Here is an 18,976-nt window from a genome sequence, read left to right on the forward strand (position 1 = left end):
GGATACAGGGTACAGGTGAGTGTATATGTGTGTGATGTGTCTGAGGGATACAGGGTACAGGTGAGTGTATGTGTGTGTGATGTGTCTGAGGGATACAGGGTACAGGTGAGTGTATGTGTGTGTGATGTGTCTGAGGGATACAGGGTACAGGGAGTGTACATATGTGATGTGTCTGAGGGATACAGGGTACAGGTGAGTGATGTGTCTGAGGGATACAGAGTACAGGTTAGTGTAGGTGTGTGATGTGTCTGAGGGATACAGGGTACAGGTGAGTGTATGTGTGTGATGTGTCTGTGGGATACAGGGTACAAGTGAGTGTATGTGTGTGATGTGTCTGAGGGATACAGGGTACAGTTTAGTGTATGTGTGTGATGTGTCTGAGGGATACAGGGTACAGGTGAGTGTATGTGTGTGTGATGTGTCTGAGGGATACAGGGTACAGGTGAGTGTATGTGTGTGATGTGTCAGGGATACAGGGTACAGTTTAGTGTATGTGTGTGATGTGTCTGAGGGATACAGGGTACAGGTGTGCGATGTGTCTGAGGGATACAGGGTACAGGTGAGAGTATGTGTGTGATGTGTCTGAGGGATACAGGGCACAGGTGAGTGTATATGTGTGTGATTTGTCTGAGGGATACTGGGTACAGGTAAGTGTATGTATGTGATGTGTCTGAGGGATACAGGGTACAGGTAAGTGTATGTGTGTGATGTGTCTGAGGGATACAGGGTACAGGTGAGTGTATGTGTCTGAGGGATACAGGGTACAGGTGAGTGTATGTGTGTGATGTGTCTGAGGGATACAGGGTACAGGTGAGTGATGTGTCTGAGGGATACAGAGTACAGGTGAGTGTTTGTGTGTGATGTGTCTGAGGGATACAGGGTACAGGTGAGTGTACGTGTGTGATGTGTCTGAGGGATACAGGGTACAGGTGAGTGTATGTGTGTGATGTGTCTGAGGGATACAGGGTACAGGTGAGTGTATGTGTGTGATGTGTATGAGGGATACAGGGTACAGGGAGTGTACATGTGTGATGTGTCTGAGGGATACAGGGTACAGGTGAGTGTATGTGTGTGATGTGTCTGAGGGATACAGGGTACAGGTGAGTGTATGTGTGTGATGTGTCTGAGGGATACAGTGTACAGGTGAGTGTATATGTGTGATGTGTCTGAGGGATACAGGGTAGAGATGAGTGTATGTGTGTGATGTGTCTGAGGGATACAGGGTACAGGTGAGTGTATGTGTGTGATGTGTCTGAGGGATACAGGGTACAGGTGAGTGTATGTATGTGATGTGTCTGAGGGATACAGGGTACAGCTGAGTGTACGTGTGTGATGTGTCTGAGGGATACAGGGTACAGGTGAGTGTATGTGTGTGATGTGTCTGAGGGATACAGGGTACAGGTGAGTGTATGTGTGATGTGTCTGAGGGATACAGGGTACAGGTGAGTGTATGTGTGATGTGTCTGAGGGATACAGGGTACAGGTGAGTGTATTTGTGATGTGACTGAGGGATACAGGGTACAGGTGAGTGTATGTGTGTGATGTGTCTGAGGGATACAGGGTACAGGTGAGTGTACGTGTGTGATGTGTCTGAGGGATACAGGGTACAGGTGAGTGTATGTGTGTGATGTGTCTGAGGGATACAGGGTACAGGTGTGTGATGTGTCTGAGGGATACAGGGTACAGGTGAGTGTATGTGTGTGATGTGTCTGAGGGATACAGGGTACAGGTGAGTGTATGTGTGTGATGTGTCTGAGGGATACAGGGTACAGGTGAGTGTATGTGTGTGATGTGTCTGAGGGATACAGGGTACAGGTGAGTGTATGTGTGTGATGTGTCTGAGGGATACAGGGTACAGGTGAGTGTATGTGTGTGATGTGACTGAGGGATACAGGGTACAGGTGAGTGTATGTGTATGAGGTGTCTGAGGGATACAGGGTACAGGTGAGTGTATGTGTGTGATGTATCTAAGAGATACAGGGTACAGGTGAGTGTATGTGTGTGATGTGTCTGAAGGATACAGGGTACAGGTGAGTGTATGTGTGTGATGTGTCTGAGGGATACAGAGTACAGGTGAGTGTATATGTGTGTGATGTGTCTGAGGGATAAAGGGTACAGGTGAGTGATGTGTCTGAGGGATACAGAGTACAGGTGAGTGTATGTGTGTTATGTGTCTGAGGGATACAGGGTACAGGTGAGTGATGTGTCTGAGGGATACAGAGTACAGGTGAGTGTATGTGTGTGGTGTGTCTGAGGGATACAGGGTACAGGTGAGTGTATATGTGTAATGTGTCTGAGGGATACAGGGTACAGGTTAGTGTATGTGTGTGATGTGTCTGAGGGATACAGGGTACAGGTGAGTGTATGTGTGTGATGTGTCTGAGGGATACAGGGTACAGGTGAGTGTACGTGTGTGAAGCCATCTTGTGACAGTTTGTGATGCAGTTATAAAGTACAAGGATTGAACCTGAGCTCTGACAATTGCTGATACTAATAAATGTAATGTCAGCTACAGATCACTGCAGAGGATACAGCATCAGCCAGTCAGGAAGAGTAAGAACTGTCAGTTACACATTATAAGTTATATTGCAGTTATACAGTTAACAGTTATACAGTTATCAGTTACCCTGGATTACTATAGTGCTGCATACACAGTGTACAGGACTGCTAATATAAGGAGTGCAGCAGCCATTCATTATAAAGGACTATATATGTGTAAATATCCATATTACTGTGTACAAATCTACAGGAGCACCTTGCTATGTCATGCAGTAAATAAAGTGCCAGTTTACATTTAGAAGTTGCAAGTGCATCATTCATATAAAGAGTTAATGTTTGCTATGTAAGGACATTACAGGTGAGTGTGTGTGTGATGTGTCTGAGGGATACAGGGTACAGGTGAGTGTATGTGTGTGATGTGTCTGAGGGATACAGGGTACAGGTGAGTGTATGTGTGTGATGTGTCTGAGGGATACAGAGTACAGGTGAGTGTATGTGTGTGATGTGTCTGAGGGATACAGGGTACAGGTGTGTGATGTGTCTGAGGGATACAGAGTACAGGTGAGTGTATGTGTGTGATGTGTCTGAGGGATACAGAGTACAGGTGAGTGTATATGTGTGATGTGTCTGAGGGATACAGGGTACAGGTGAGTGTATGTGTATGAGGTGTCTGAGGGATACAGGGTACAGGTGAGTGTATGTGTGTGATGTATCTAAGAGATACAGGGTACAGGTGAGTGTATGTGTGTGATGTGTCTGAGGGATACAGGGTACAGGTGAGTGTATATGTGTGATGTGTCTGAGGGATACAGGGTACAGGTGAGTGTATGTGTATGAGGTGTCTGAGGGATACAGGGTACAGGTGAGTGTATGTGTGTGATGTATCTAAGAGATACAGGGTACAGGTGAGTGTATGTGTGTGATGTGTCTGAGGGATACAGGGTACAGGTGAGTGTATGTGTGTGATGTGTCTGAGGGATACAGAGTACAGGTGAGTGTATGTGTGTGATGTGTCTGAGGGATACAGGGTACAGGTGAGTGATGTGTCTGAGGGATACAGAGTACAGGTGAGTGTATGTGTGTTATGTGTCTGAGGGATACAGGGTACAGGTGAGTGATGTGTCTGAGGGATACAGAGTACAGGTGAGTGTATGTGTGTGATGTGTCTGAGGGATACAGGGTACAGGTGAGTGTATGTGTGTGGTGTGTCTGAGGGATACAAAGTACAGGTGAGTGTATATGTGTGATGTGTCTGAGGGATACAGGGTACAGGTAAGTGTATGTGTGTGATGTGTCTAAGGGATACAGGGTACAGGTGAGTGTATATGTGTAATGTGTCTGAGGGATACAGGGTACAGGTGAATGTATATGTGTGTGAAAAGTCTGAGGGATACATGGTACAGGTGAGTGTATGTGTGTGATGTGTCTGTGGGATACGGGGTACAGGTGAGTGTACGTGTGTGATGTGTCTGAGGGATACAGGGCACAGGTGAGTGTATGTGTGTGATGTGTCTGGGGGATACGGGGTACAGGTGAGTGTATGTGTGTGATGTGTCTGAGGGATACAGGGCACAGGTGAGTGTATGTGTGTGATGTGTCTGTGGGATACGGGGTACAGGTGAGTGTATGTGTGTGATGTGTCTGTGGGATACAGGGTACAGGTTAGTGTATGTGTGTGATGTGTCTGAGGGATACAGGGTACAGGTGAGTGTATGTGTGTGATGTGTATGAGAGATACAGGGCACAGGTGAGTGTATGTGTGTGATGTGTCTGTGGGATACAGGGTACAGGTGAGTGTATGTGTGTGATGTGTCTGAGGGATACAGGGTACAGGTGAGTGTATGTGTGTGATGTGTATGAGGGATACAGGGTACAGGGAGTGTACATGTGTGATGTGTCTGAGGGATACAGGGTACAGGTGAGTGTATATGTGTGTGATGTGTCTGAGGGATACAGGGCACAGGTGAGTGTATATGTGTGTGATTTGTCTGAGGGATACTGGGTACAGGTAAGTGTATGTGTGTGATGTGTCTTAGGGATACAGGGTACAGGTGAGTGTATATGTGTGTGATGTGTCTGAGGGATACAGGATACAGGTGAGTGTATGTGTGTGTGATGTGTCTGAGGGATACAGTGTACAGGTGAGTGTATGTGTGTGTGATGTGTCTGAGGGATACAGGGTACAGGTGAGTGTATGTGTGTGATGTGTCTGAGGGATACAGGGTACAGGTGAGTGTATGTGTGTGATGTGTCTGAGGGATACAGGGTACAGGTGAGTGTATATGTGTGTGATGTGTCTGAGGGATACAGGATACAGGTGAGTGTATGTGTGTGTGATGTGTCTGAGGGATACAGTGTACAGGTGAGTGTATGTGTGTGTGATGTGTCTGAGGGATACAGGGTACAGGTGAGTGTATGTGTGTGATGTGTCTGAGGGATACAGGGACAGGTGAGTGTATGTGTGTGATGTGTCTGAGGGATACAGGGTACAGGTGTGTGATGTGTCTGAGGGATACAGGGTACAGGTGAGTGTATGTGTGTGATGTGTCTGAGGGATACAGGGCACAGGTGAGTGTATATGTGTGTGATGTGTCTGAGGGATACAGGGTACAGGTAAGTGTATGTGTGTGGTGTGTCTGAGGGATACAGGGTACAGGTGAGTGTATATGTGTGATGTGTCTGAGGGATACAGGGTACAGGTGAGTGTATATGTGTGATGTGTCTGAGGGATACAGGGTACAGGTAAGTGTATGTGTGTGATGTGTCTGAGGGATACAGGGTACAGGTGAGTGTATATGTGTAATGTGTCTGAGGGATACAGGGTACAGGTTAGTGTATGTGTGTGATGTGTCTGAGGGATACAGGGTACAGGTGAGTGTACGTGTGTGAAGCCATCTTGTGACAGTTTGTGATGCAGTTATAAAGTACATGGATTGAACCTGAGCTCTGACAATTGCTGATACTAATAAATGTAATGTCAGCTACAGATCACTGCAGAGGATACAGCATCAGCCAGTCAGGAAGAGTAAGAACTGTCAGTTACACATTATAAGTTATATTGCAGTTATACAGTTAACAGTTATACAGTTATCAGTTACCCTGGATTACTATAGTGCTGCATACACAGTGTACAGGACTGCTAATATAAGGAGTGCAGCAGCCATTCATTATAAAGGACTATATATGTGTAAATATCCATATTACTGTGTACAAATCTACAGGAGCACCTTGCTATGTCATGCAGTAAATAAAGTGCCAGTTTACATTTAGAAGTTGCAAGTGCATCATTCATATAAAGAGTTAATGTTTGCTATGTAAGGACATTACAGGTGAGTGTGTGTGTGATGTGTCTGAGGGATACAGGGTACAGGTGAGTGTATGTGTGTGATGTGTCTGAGGGATACAGGGTACAGGTGAGTGTATGTGTGTGATGTGTCTGAGGGATACAGGGTACAGGTGTGTGTGTGATGTGTCTGAGGGATACAGGGTACAGGTGAGTGTATGTGTGTGATGTGTCTGAGGGATACAGGGCACAGGTGAGTGTACGTGAATGATTTTCAGATATAACAATTTCTTTGTGCAGTGCTAAAAAGGTACAATTTTATGATATTTATATGATCTATGCAGGTGATGTTAAGACTGAATTCACACTTAATACTGAACAAACAAATGATCTGTATATAATGAAACAACTGGAAGCTGTGGAACAGGATCTTTGTGACAGTATTACTACAGGTGAGTGTAGGTGTTTTGACGTGTCTGAGGGGTGCAGGGCATCAGTGAGTATATGTGTGTGACATGTCTTAGGGACACTGGGCACATGTGAAGGTGCTTATATTCATAATGCAATTTACTTTTGCAGTGCTAAAATGTGAGCATATTTATATGATCTATGCAGGTGATGTTAAAACTGAATTCACATTTAGAAGTTGCAAGTGCATCATTCATATAAAGAGTTAATGTTTGCTATGTAAGGACATTACAGGTGAGTGTGTGTGTGATGTGTCTGAGGGATACAGGGTACAGGTGAGTGTATGTGTGTGATGTGTCTGAGGGATACAGGGCACAGGTGAGTGTACATGAATGATTTTCAGATATAACAATTTCTTTGTGCAGTGCTAAAAAGGTACAATTTTATGATATTTATATGATCTATGCAGGTGATGTTAAGACTGAATTCACACTTAATACTGAACAAACAAATGATCTGTATATAATGAAACAACTGGAAGCTGTGGAACAGGATCTTTGTGACAGTATTACTACAGGTGAGTGTAGGTGTTTTGACGTGTCTGAGGGGTGCAGGGCATCAGTGAGTATATGTGTGTGACATGTCTTAGGGACACTGGGCACATGTGAAGGTGCTTATATTCATAATGCAATTTACTTTTGCAGTGCTAAAATGTGAGCATATTTATATGATCTATGCAGGTGATGTTAAAACTGAATTCACACTTAATGCTGAACAAACAAATGATCTGTATGTAATGAGTCCACTGGGAGCTGTGAAGCAGGAAATCAGTGAGAATATCAGCACAGGTGAGTTTGTTTACTTTTATTTAAAAAAAAAATCCTTTTGTCTGAAGTTTATTTAAACTCTGCTTTTTATGTATTAACTGAGATTATAATTAGAATCAAAACTAGAATTGCACTACTCCAAATGGCTAGATTAAACCCAGCACCAGCAGTGTCTAGAATATGGGCTTTGGCACCTAGGAAATTGCTTTGATTTTGCTCCCTGGACAGTCACAGATCTCCCCTTTGCATTGCGTGAACTTCTTGTACAGACAGTTGCTACTTTTTCCCAGTTTCTTTAAGTAAATGTCAGTATTACAGCTTTCTTAACCCCTTAACGACCGAGGACGTGCAGGGTGCATCCTCGAAAAAAGGCAGTTAACGACCGAGGACGTACCCTGCATTTCCTCGGTGTGGAAAGCAGCTGGAAGCGATCCTGCTCGATTCCAGCTGCTTTCCGGTTATTGCAGTGATGCCTCGATATGGAGGCATCCTGCAATAACCTCATGGCCATGCGATGCAGAGAGAGCCACTCTGTGGCCCTCTCTGCACCGGACATCGATGGCCGGTATCGTTGGTGGGTGGGAGCCGACTTGGGAGGCGGTTGGGCGGCCATCGATGGGGTGGGGCTAACGGGCACGTGCGCATGCACGGGGGGCGGCGGGCGGGCGGGCACTTGCACGGGGCGGGAGGGGGCGGGAACCGCTACACTACAGAAAAAATTATTAATAAAAGTAAAAAAATAAAAATAAAATTAAAGTGAAAAAAGCATCTAAGGGATCTGGAAGGGGTGGGGGGTTGGTCTTGGGGGGGGGGGGGGGGAAGCTACACTACAGAAAAGTGCATTTTTTTAAAAAGAAAGCATCTTTTTTTACTAAACTGGGTACTAGAAGACAGCTGCCAGTACCCAAGATGGCGCCCATTAAGACAGAGGGGGAGGGTTAGAGAGCTGTTTGGTGGGGGATCAGTGAGGTTGAGGGCTAAGGGGGGATCCTACACAGCAGCATATATAAATATGCTTTAAAAAAAAAAATATATATATATACCTTTTATTTTAGTACTGGCAGAGTTTCTGCCAGTACTTAAGATGGCGGGGACAATTGTGGGGTGGGGGAGGGAAGAGAGCTGTTTGGGAGGAATCAGGGGGTCTGATGTTTCAGGTGGGTGGCTGAGCTCTACACTAAAGCTAAATTTAACCCTGCAAGCTCCCTACAAGCTACATAATTAACCCCTGCACTGCTGGGCATAATACACGAGTGGTGCACAGCGGCATTTAGCGGCCTTCTAATTACCAAAAAGCAATGCCAAAGCCATATATGTCTGCTATTTCTGAACAAAGGGGATCCCAGAGAAGCATTTACAACCATTGGTGTCATAATTGCACAATCTGTTTGTAAGTGATTTCAGTGAGAAACCTAAAATTGTGAAAAATGTAACGTGTTTTTTTTTATTTGATCGCATTTGGCGGTGAAATGGTGGCATGAAATATACCAAAATGGGCACTTTCTTGAGGCTCTAGCTTTTGAGCAATATCACGTATCATTATGTATACTTGGAGGAGAGAGGTGCCATTGAGACCAGCCCAGTATTGCTGAAGTATAGCAGGGGAACTAAGAAGATTGAGACCTTGATGAGATATGCTTAGTCAAAATGCAAGCTACCAAGAGTACCAGGTTGGACAGAAGTTTTTTTTTTTTTTTTTTTTTGACTAATCTGGCAAAATAAGCTGCAGGCTGCCTGGTCTGAACCCCACACCATTGTCCAGAAGATTAGTGCTTCCATTTATTGGTGGAAGCTTCCCTTCTGATAATTCATGGTTGCTTGAGGATGGTCAAGACTGCGAGTATTTTAATTTGTGATTCAGCTGTTGAAATAATTTGCATTAATGCAACAAGTGCGGCTATGACTATTCCGGCTTAGAAAGTCTTTTGGCTGAAGTAATGGTCTACTGATAGAGTGTATAAAAGCAGACTTCTTTACCTCCCATTTCAGGGAATGTTCTTGTTTGGTCCTGGACTGGTATCTATAATTCCTGCAGCAACTGGAGGTAACAGAGCTATTCTGCCTCAAGACAAAAAAGCTAAGGGCAGGGTTAAGTCTGCAAGTCGATATCACTTATTACTTCATGCCAACATGCAAAGATGCTCCTTTTTATCATCTCAGAAGTCAGACACCTCCAAGTTCACATGGAAGCCTGGTCCCTCTTGGTCTAAGCAAACAAAAAAAATAGAGCCGGTCTCTCCCTTCAAATCTGTATAAAGGTGCGACCCACAACCCAGAATCCATTCTGTTGGGGGCAAACTGAACATATTTCCTCAGGGGTACGGCATTGGATTTTGGTCTCGCCCTCCTCAAGGAAGATTCCTAGTGCATTATGCTCCAAAAGATCACTTAAAGGCCAGAGCTTTCTTGGCATATATAACAGACCTAAAAACCATGGGCGTGATTATTCTGGTCACCTTGGAAGAACAGATTTAGGGGTTTCAAACTGTTTCAAAGAAACATGGGACTTACAGGCCAATCTTGGATCTCAATACTCTGAACAAATTTCTGATAGCTCCATCATTTAATTGGAGACCTTTTCACACTTACTACCTTTAGTGCTGAGGGGTCATTTAATATCTACCATAGACTTGAAAGATGCCTATTTGCATATCCTTATTCACAGGGATCATACAAAATTCCTCAGATTTGACTTTCTAAATAGGCATTACCAATGTGTTCCGCTTCCATTTGGTCTGGCAAGTTCTCTGTGCTCTTTTGTTCGTAGTTAGAGTTCAGGGCATGTCGGTAGCTCCTTACCTAAATGACCTTGTGGTACGAGTTGCTTCTTTTCAGATGGCTTAGAAACATAAAAAGTTCTTCAGTTCCTTTGTTTACTTGGTTGAAAAAATCAATCTTCCAAAATTCTATCATCAAAAGATGCTTGCAGACTCAAATTGCAAAAGCCTTGTGCTATTTTACACCAAATTTGTCTTTCTACACTGCTTCAATATATGGAAGTAATTGGTTTCATGGTAGCGACTTCAGACTCTGTACCTTTTGCCAAATTCAACATGGGTACTTTGGAGCTTCAAATGCTGTAACAGTTGAAGGGAGATTACAAAAATCAGAAAATGTATTTAGACTTCAAGACAAGACATTATCTAACCTAGTGGCAGACTCACCAATCATTGATTCAGGAGCCTTATTTCTTTGTCTGAATTGGGTAGTAATTTCGAAGGACACCAACTGCTGGGTTGGGATGCAGTCTGGTTCCCGGAAAATCGCAGACAATGTGGTCTCCTCAAGAGGCCAGGTTATACCAATCAACATCTTGGAACTCTGCAATCTTTAGTGCTCTCCATGAGTCTTCCTCAAGTGGTAGTAGCAACAAACACTGTGGGGGACTTAAATGCATGGGACAAGCATAAGGCTATCCTACAAACTAGATAAGTTTATACTGTTAGGTAATATCGGGCAGACTTGCTGGGCCTATGGCTCTTATCTGCCGTCAATATCTATGTTTCTATGTTTTCTGAAGTTTCAGTTACAAAATGTCACAGTAGTAGTGGCTTACATCAATTACCAAGGCAGTACTTGTTACAAACTGCTATTTGTGACTGGCCCTTTAAATGGAAGGTTGCCCTGCTTCCCTGGATTTTGGAGAAGCCTATTTGCCAGCCTCCTTCCTCATGACTATGGCCCCTGGAAGATTGTGCCCCTGAGAGTATATTGACTTTTGTTGGGTGTGTGTGGCCCTTTGGGAACCGTCTGGGGACATATTGTGACTTTGGTGAACAATGCCCCCTTTAAGACTATGTCCCCAGACCTGTGAAATGACTTGTCCCTGGCTTTCTCCCACTTGGTTCAGTTTCATTGTGTGCCATTAAGAGTTAAATTTTTTTCAGCTTCAAGAAACCTATTCTAAATACAAGTTTGCTGGGATCAGCTCTAATTAGGTTTAGTGACTTTCCCATTGTCTAATCAGACTAGTATTGATAAGGTGGACTGCATTGTTTTATTGTGTGTAATGTTATCTGCTGAAGTAAATGTTGTGGCCTGTCAAAGGGAGTGTCTCTCTATCTAATATCAAATGTGTGATGGGGGATTTTATGCCTCCCCCTGAGAGTGTCCTGTTTGCATGTAACCTCAATAAAAAGCAGGCTGTGTGCTCCAGCACATCAGACCTATTTTTTACCCTCTAACTTGCAGCTTTGACTCATGTTTGTAGGGGACAGCTTATAATCACTACAGGGATTGCTATGCTCTTCATACTCCCTTAGCTACAGGGATTGGTACAGAAGGAAGAGGTTCACCTACTGGAGCCTGGTCATAGGTCCAGGGCGCAGAGCAGACGGCGAGATACCAGCCCAGCAGCGGTGGTTCATAGAGTCTGCATTACTTATGGTGGCTACGCAGCAGTTGTAGAGTGTCCACGGTGCTGCTGCTCCTTTGGTGAGCGCTAGGAGCATCCTTTTCTACGGTCCAACTTCCAGCCAGCCTGGAGGCAACCGTAACATTTGGCGGCAGCGGTGGGATTGGCGTCCTAGCGCAAGGAGCAGCACCACAACAGCACTGGTATCGTAGGAGAGTAATTGAGGGCAACGCTAGCCACTGCGCAGCGTCCCTACCTACAGCAGCATGGAGCTGACAAGATACTGGTCAGAACCATGTGAAGAGCACCTCAACCGGATCCGTCGCTATGAGGGCACGGATTTCGTTCCAGAGGTAAAGAGGCGGCTAGTCCGATATGGTCCAGACCCTGCGCAGGAGGTAGTCAGTCGCATCATCCGGGAATTGGATACGGAGAACAAAGCGGCACGAGCCTTTGAGCGACAACTGTGGAGTTTGAGGGTATGGACACCTGGTCTCTCTCCCCAGCCGCAGCATGTTCAACAGGGAGAGGAGAGCAGCGACCTCCCTCCCCAGCGGCAGTATACTGTGCAGAGGGAAGAGACAACCGGTCTCCTTCCCCAACCCCAACCAGAGATACCAGAGGCAGCAGGCCTCATAGACTGGTCCTGGGAGGACCCCCAGCAGGCAGGTGGAGATGGGACCGCAGTCTCTCTACTGGCCCTACAGGGATGCTGGGCAGGCGGCCCAGATCCCCAGCGACAGACCCAGCTACAGGGAGGGGAGAGCATCGACCTCCCTCCCCAGCCGGAGTGTGCCTTCCAGGGAGAGGAGACAACCGGTCTCTCTCCCCAGCCGCAGCATGTTCCACAGGAAGAGGAGAGCATCGACCTCCCTTCCCAACGGCCGCCGGAGTATCAGGAGGAGGAGGTAAGCCAATCTCCCCCTCCCCAGCTAACTCCTAACTTGGGCCCAGGGTTAACAGTGGAGATGTTAACCCCCACTGACCCCCACGTTCCCTTTGCCACCGGGCAGGACTATGCCCCAATTCCCCCAGCAGAAGAGCTGGCATCAGGACAGAGCGCTGCTGGCCTCTGCCCTACAGACCCCCTTGTTACAGGACTGGCCTGCAAACCCCTCACCCCAGCAGAAGCGCTGGCACCAGGGCAGAGTGCCGCTGGCCTCTACCCCCCAAGTACCATCAGCTATTTGCCCAGCTGCGCCAGGAAGGCAGAGGATGCTACACTTTCATCCTATAACCTGGAACCTACAGGCCAGTGCTACGTGTTGTGGGGGTCTGCTTTGCTGCTAGTGTTTATTTGTGGGTGGGTTGCGAGACTAACTTAGGCACTGACCGACAGAAGGTCAGGTGCCTTGTTAGTCTCCCTCCAAAAGGGGAGATATGTTACAAACTGCTATTTGTGACTGGCCCTTTAAATGGAAGGTTGCCCTGCTTCCCTGGATTTTGGAGAAGCCTATTTGCCAGCCTCCTTCCTCATGACTATGGCCCCTGGAAGATTGTGCCCCTGAGAGTATATTGACTTTTGTTGGGTGTGTGTGGCCCTTTGGGAACCGTCTGGGGACATATTGTGACTTTGGTGAACAATGCCCCCTTTAAGACTATGTCCCCAGACCTGTGAAATGACTTGTCCCTGGCTTTCTCCCACTTGGTTCAGTTTCATTGTGTGCCATTAAGAGTTAAATTTTGTTCAGCTTCAAGAAACCTATTCTAAATACAAGTTTGCTGGGATCAGCTCTAATTAGGTTTAGTGACTTTCCCATTGTCTAATCAGACTAGTATTGATAAGGTGGACTGCATTGTTTTATTGTGTGTAATGTTATCTGCTGAAGTAAATGTTGTGGCCTGTCAAAGGGAGTGTCTCTCTATCTAATATCAAATGTGTGATGGGGGATTTTATGCCTCCCCCTGAGAGTGTCCTGTTTGCATGTAACCTCAATAAAAAGCAGGCTGTGTGCTTCAGCACATCAGACCTATTTTTTACCCTCTAACTTGCAGCTTTGACTCATGTTTGTAGGGGACAGCTTATAATCACTACAGGGATTGCTATGCTCTTCATACTCCCTTAGCTACAGGGATTGGTACAGAAGGAAGAGGTTCACCTACTGGAGCCTGGTCATAGGTCCAGGGCGCAGAGCAGACGGCGAGATACCAGCCCAGCAGCGGTGGTTCATAGAGTCTGCATTACTTATGGTGGCTACGCAGCAGTTGTAGAGTGTCCACGGTGCTGCTGCTCCTTTGGTGAGCGCTAGGAGCATCCTTTTCTACGGTCCAACTTCCAGCCAGCCTGGAGGCAACCGTAACAGTACTCAAAGCACCTTAGCAATGAAAAATGTAGCCCACATTTTGATGTGTGCAGAATGCCATCATGGACAATTGGGATGCGAACTTCCTCAGTTGTCCAACCAGATTGTAAATTAGTAGGGCAGGCCATTAATAGACCTCATGACCTCTCGCTTGAATTACAAACTACCCCAGTGATTCAAAAGTGATTTGAATAGATTCTGTAGTAGTTCACTGGTCATTAAATCTGATATACAACATTCCTACTTTTGTTTTATTATCACAGATAATAGCCAGAAAAAAAAGAAAATGTCCTTAGTGTTCCTAATTGCTTCGGCATGGCCTCTCAAGACTTAGTATGCAGATATGGTACTAATGTCCTCCAGCCAACTTTGACATCTGCCTCTCAGGAAAATCCTTCTCTTTTAAGGTTCATTCTTCCTTTAAAACCTTAAATCTCTCAATTTGACAGCATAGCGATCGAACACCTGATTCTGTCTTAGAGAGTTTTTCAAATCAAATATTAAACACTTTAAATCAGAAATCCTGTTACAAGATGTATTTATCACAAGTATGGAAAGTTTTCCTTTCCTCATGTGAGTGTAAGAATTACCAGTGGAAGTCTTTTTTTTATAATTCCTCAAATTCTACAATGTTTGTAGGATGGTCTGAGTAAGGGTTTATCAGTCAATTCCCTTAAAAGCCGACATTCTCCGCTGCTTGGGCTTTTAGAAATTAAGCTTCTATTGAAAAGATTTGAAGACAACTTCTTGGTCATCTTTACATACATTTACCAATTTCTACCATTTCCACATTTGCCTCCACTGAGGCTGCTTTTGGTAGGAAAGTTTTCCCTCTTCCAGCCTTAACTGTTACTCCCACCCTAGTTCATGGAAGTCTCAATGAATTCACAGCGCTCATGTGATGGCTTGTGGGCTCTCACCATCTTATGGAAGAAAACTAAATTTCTCCAACATAGGTGTGTCCGGTCCACGGCGTCATCCTTACTTGTGGGATATTCTCTTCCCCAACAGGAAATGGCAAAGAGCCCAGCAAAGCTGGTCACATGATCCCTCCTAGGCTCCGCCTTCCCCAGTCATTCTCTTTGCCGTTGTACAGGCAACATCTCCACGGAGATGGCTTAGAGTTTTTTGGTGTTTAACTGTAGTTTTTATTATTCAATCAAGAGTTTGTTATTTTAAAATAGTGCTGGTATGTACTATTTACTCTGAAACAGAAAGGTGATGAAGATTTCTGTTTGTAAGAGGAAAATGATTTTAGCAACCGTTACTAAAATCGATGGCTGTTTCCACACAGGACTGTTGAGAGGAATTAACTTCAGTTGGGGGAAACAGTGAGCAGACTTTTGCTGCTTGAGGTATGACACATTTCTAACAAGACGATGTAATGCTGGAAGCTGTCATTTTCCCTATGGGATCCGGTAAGCCATTTTTATTACATAAGAAAAAAAGGGCTTCACAAGGGCTTTTAAGACTGTAGACATTTTCTGGGCTAAAACGATTGATATATAAACATATTTTAATACTTCATAGCTTTGAGGAATTATTTTATTCTTGGGATTTATGTAAAATAACCGGCAGGCACTGTATTGGACACCTTATCCTCTAGGGGCTTTCCCTAATCATAGGCAGAGCCTCATTTTCGCGCCTCTATTGCGCACTTGTTTTTGGGAAGCATGACATGCAGATGCATGTGTGAGGAGCTCTGATACACAGAAAAGACTTTCTGAAGGCGTCATTTGGTATCGTATTCCCCTTTGGGCTTGGTTGGGTCTCAGCAAAGCAGATACCAGGGACTGTAAAGGTGTTAAATATAAAAACTGCTCCGGTTCCGTTATTTTAAGAGTTAAAGCTTTCAAATTTGGTGTGCAATACTTTTAAGGCTTTAAGACACTGTGGTGAAATTTTGGTGAATTTTGAACAATTCCTTCATACTTTTTCACATTTGCAGTAATAAAGTGTGTTCAGTTTAAAATTTAAAGTGACAGTAACGGTTTTATTTTAAAACGTTTTTTGTACTTTGTTATCAAGTTTATGCCTGTTTAACATGTCTGAACTACCAGATAGACTGTGTTCTGTATGTGGGGAAGCCAAGGTTCCTTCTCATTTAAATAGATGTGATTTATGTGACACAAAATTTAGAGAAAATGATGCCCAAGATGATTCCTCAAGTGAGGGGAGTAAGCATGGTACTGCATCATCCCCTCCTTCGTCTACACCAGTCTTGCCCACACAGGAGGCCCCTAGTACATCTAGTGCGCCAATACTCCTTACTATGCAACAATTAACGGCTGTAATGGATAATTCTATCAAAAACATTTTAGCCAAAATGCCCACTTATCAGCGAAATCGCGACTGCTCTGTTTTAGAAAATACTGAAGAGCATGAGGACGCTGATGATATTGGTTCTGAAGTGCCCCTACACCAGTCTGAGGGGGCCAGGGAGGTTTTGTCTGAGGGAGAAATTTCAGATTCAGGGAAAATTTCTCAATAAGCTGAACCTGATGTGATTACATTTAAATTTAAATTGGAACATCTCCGCGCCCTGCTTAAGGAGGTGTTATCTACTCTGGATGATTGTGAGAATTTGGTCATTCCAGAGAAATTATGTAAAATGGACAAGTTCCTAGAGGTCCCGGGGCCCCCCGAAGCTTTTCCTATACCCAAGCGGGTGGCGGACATTGTAAATAAAGAATGGGAAAGGCCCGGCATACCTTTCGTCCCTCCCCCTATATTTAAGAAATTGTTTCCTATGGTCGACCCCAGAAAGGACTTATGGCAGACAGTCCCCAAGGTCGAGGGGGCGGTTTCTACTCTAAACAAACGCACCACTATACCCATAGAAGATAGTTGCGCTTTCAAAGATCCTATGGATAAAAAATTAGAGGGTTTGCTTAAAAAGATGTTTGTTCAGCAAGGTTACCTTCTACAACCAATTTCATGCATTGTTCCTGTCACTACAGCAGCGTATTTCTGGTTCGATGAACTAGAAAAGGCGCTCAATAAAGATTCTTCTTATGAGGAGATTTTGGACAGAATTCATGCTCTCAAATTGGCTAACTCTTTCACCCTAGACGCCACTTTGCAATTGGCTAGATTAGCGGCGAAAAATTCTGGGTTTGCTATTGTGGCGCGCAGAGCGCTTTGGCTAAAATCTTGGTCAGCGGATGCGTCTTCCAAGAACAAATTGCTTAACATTCCTTTCAAGGGGAAAACGCTGTTTGGCCCTGACTTGAAAGAGATTATTTCTGATATCACTGGGGGCAAGGGCCACGCCCTTCCTCAGGATAGGTCTTTCAAGGCCAAAAATAAACCTAATTTTCGTCCCTTTCGCAGAAACGGACCAGCCCCAAGTGCTACGTCCTCTAAGCAAGAGGGTAATACTTCTCAAGCCAAGCCAGCCTGGAGGCCAATGCAAGGCTGGAACAAAGGAAAGCAGGCCAAGAAACCTGCCACTGCTACCAAGACAGCATGAGATGTTGGCCCCCGATCCGGGCCCGGATCTGGTGGGGGGCAGACTCTCTCTCTTCGCTCAGGCTTGGGCAAGAGATGTTCTGGATCCTTGGGCGCTAGAAATAGTCTCCCAAGGTTATCTTCTGGAATTCAAGGGACTTCCCCCAAGGGGGAGGTTCCACAGGTCTCAATTGTCTTCAGACCACATAAAAAAACAGGCATTCTTACATTGTGTAGAAGACCTGTTAAAAATGGGAGTGATTCATCCTGTTCCATTAGGAGAACAAGGGATGGGGTTCTACTCCAATCTGTTCGTAGTTCCCAAAAAAGAGGGAACATTCAGACCAATCTTAGATCTCAAGATCCTAAACAAGTTTCTCAAGGTTCCATCGTTCAAAATGGAAACCATTCGAACAATTCTTCCTTCCATCCAGGAAGGTCAATTCATGACCACGGTGGATTTAAAGGATGCGTATCTACATATTCCTATCCACAAGGAACATCATCGGTTCCTAAGGTTCGCATTTCTGGACAAGCATTACCAGTTTGTGGCACTTCCGTTCGGATTAGCCACTGCTCCAAGAATTTTCACAAAGGTACTAGGGTCCCTTCTAGCGGTGCTAAGACCAAGGGGCATTGCAGTAGTACCTTACTTGGACGACATTCTGATTCAAGCGTCGTCCCTTCCACAAGCAAAGGCTCACACGGACATTGTCCTGGCCTTTCTCAGATCTCACGGGTGGAAAGTGAACGTAGAAAAAAGTTCTCTATCTCCGTCAACAAGGGTTCCCTTCTTGGGAACAATAATAGACTCCTTAGAAATGAGGATTTTTCTGACAGAGGCCAGAAAATCAAAACTTCTAAACTCTTGTCAAGTACTTCATTCTGTTCCTCTTCCTTCCATAGCGCAGTGCATGGAAGTAATAGGTTTGATGGTAGCGGCAATGGACATAGTTCCTTTTGTGCGAATTCATCTAAGACCATTACAACTGTGCATGCTCAGTCAGTGGAATGGGGATTATACAGACTTGTCTCCGACGATACAAGTAGATCAGAGGACCAGAGTTTCACTCCGTTGGTGGCTGTCCCTGGACAACCTGTCACAGGGGATGAGCTTCCGCAGACCAGAGTGGGTCATTGTCACGACCGACGCCAGTCTGGTGGGCTGGGGCGCGGTCTGGGGACCCCTGAAAGCTCAGGGTCTTTGGTCTCGGGAAGAATCTCTTCTCCCGATAAATATTCTGGAACTGAGAGCGATATTCAATGCTCTCAAGGCTTGGCCTCAGCTAGCAAAGGCCAAATTCATACGGTTTCAATCAGACAACATGACGACTGTTGCGTACATCAACCATCAGGGGGGAACAAGGAGTTCCCTGGCGATGGAAGAAGTGACCAAAATCATTCAATGGGCGGAGACTCACTCCTGCCACTTGTCTGCAATCCACATCCCAGGAGTGGAAAATTGGGAAGCGGATTTTCTGAGTCGTCAGACATTTCATCCGGGGGAGTGGGAACTCCATCCGGAAATCTTTGCCCAAATTACTCAGTTGTGGGGCATTCCAGACATGGATCTGATGGCCTCTCGTCAGAACTTCAAGGTTCCTTGCTACGGGTCCAGATCCAGGGATCCCAAGGCGACTCTAGTAGATGCACTAGTAGCACCTTGGACCTTCAAACTAGCTTATGTATTCCCGCCGTTTCCTCTCATTCCCAGGCTGGTAGCCAGGATCAATCAGGAGAGGGCATCGGTGATCTTGATAGCTCCTGTGTGGCCACGCAGGACTTGGTATGCAGACCTGGTGAATATGTCATCGGCACCACCATGGAAGCTACCTTTGAGACGGGACCTTCT

General features: G+C 45.3%; 1 protein-coding gene across 2 annotated transcripts in view; it reads left to right on the forward strand.

Annotated features, from left to right (window-relative positions):
- LOC128666704 (oocyte zinc finger protein XlCOF8.4) overlaps positions 1 to 18,976 on the forward strand; it is a 134,319-nt gene that overhangs the window by 66,673 nt on the left and 48,670 nt on the right. For both annotated transcript variants that reach the window (XM_053721446.1, XM_053721445.1), the window contains exons 6-8: positions 6,127 to 6,234; positions 6,660 to 6,767; positions 6,931 to 7,038. In XM_053721446.1, coding sequence (XP_053577421.1) covers positions 6,127 to 6,234; positions 6,660 to 6,767; positions 6,931 to 7,038 — 324 coding nt within the window. The remainder of the gene's footprint in view (positions 1 to 6,126; positions 6,235 to 6,659; positions 6,768 to 6,930; positions 7,039 to 18,976) is intronic.

The sequence above is a fragment of the Bombina bombina genome, chromosome 7 (assembly GCF_027579735.1).
Source record: "Bombina bombina isolate aBomBom1 chromosome 7, aBomBom1.pri, whole genome shotgun sequence".
Taxonomy (NCBI): domain Eukaryota; kingdom Metazoa; phylum Chordata; class Amphibia; order Anura; family Bombinatoridae; genus Bombina; species Bombina bombina.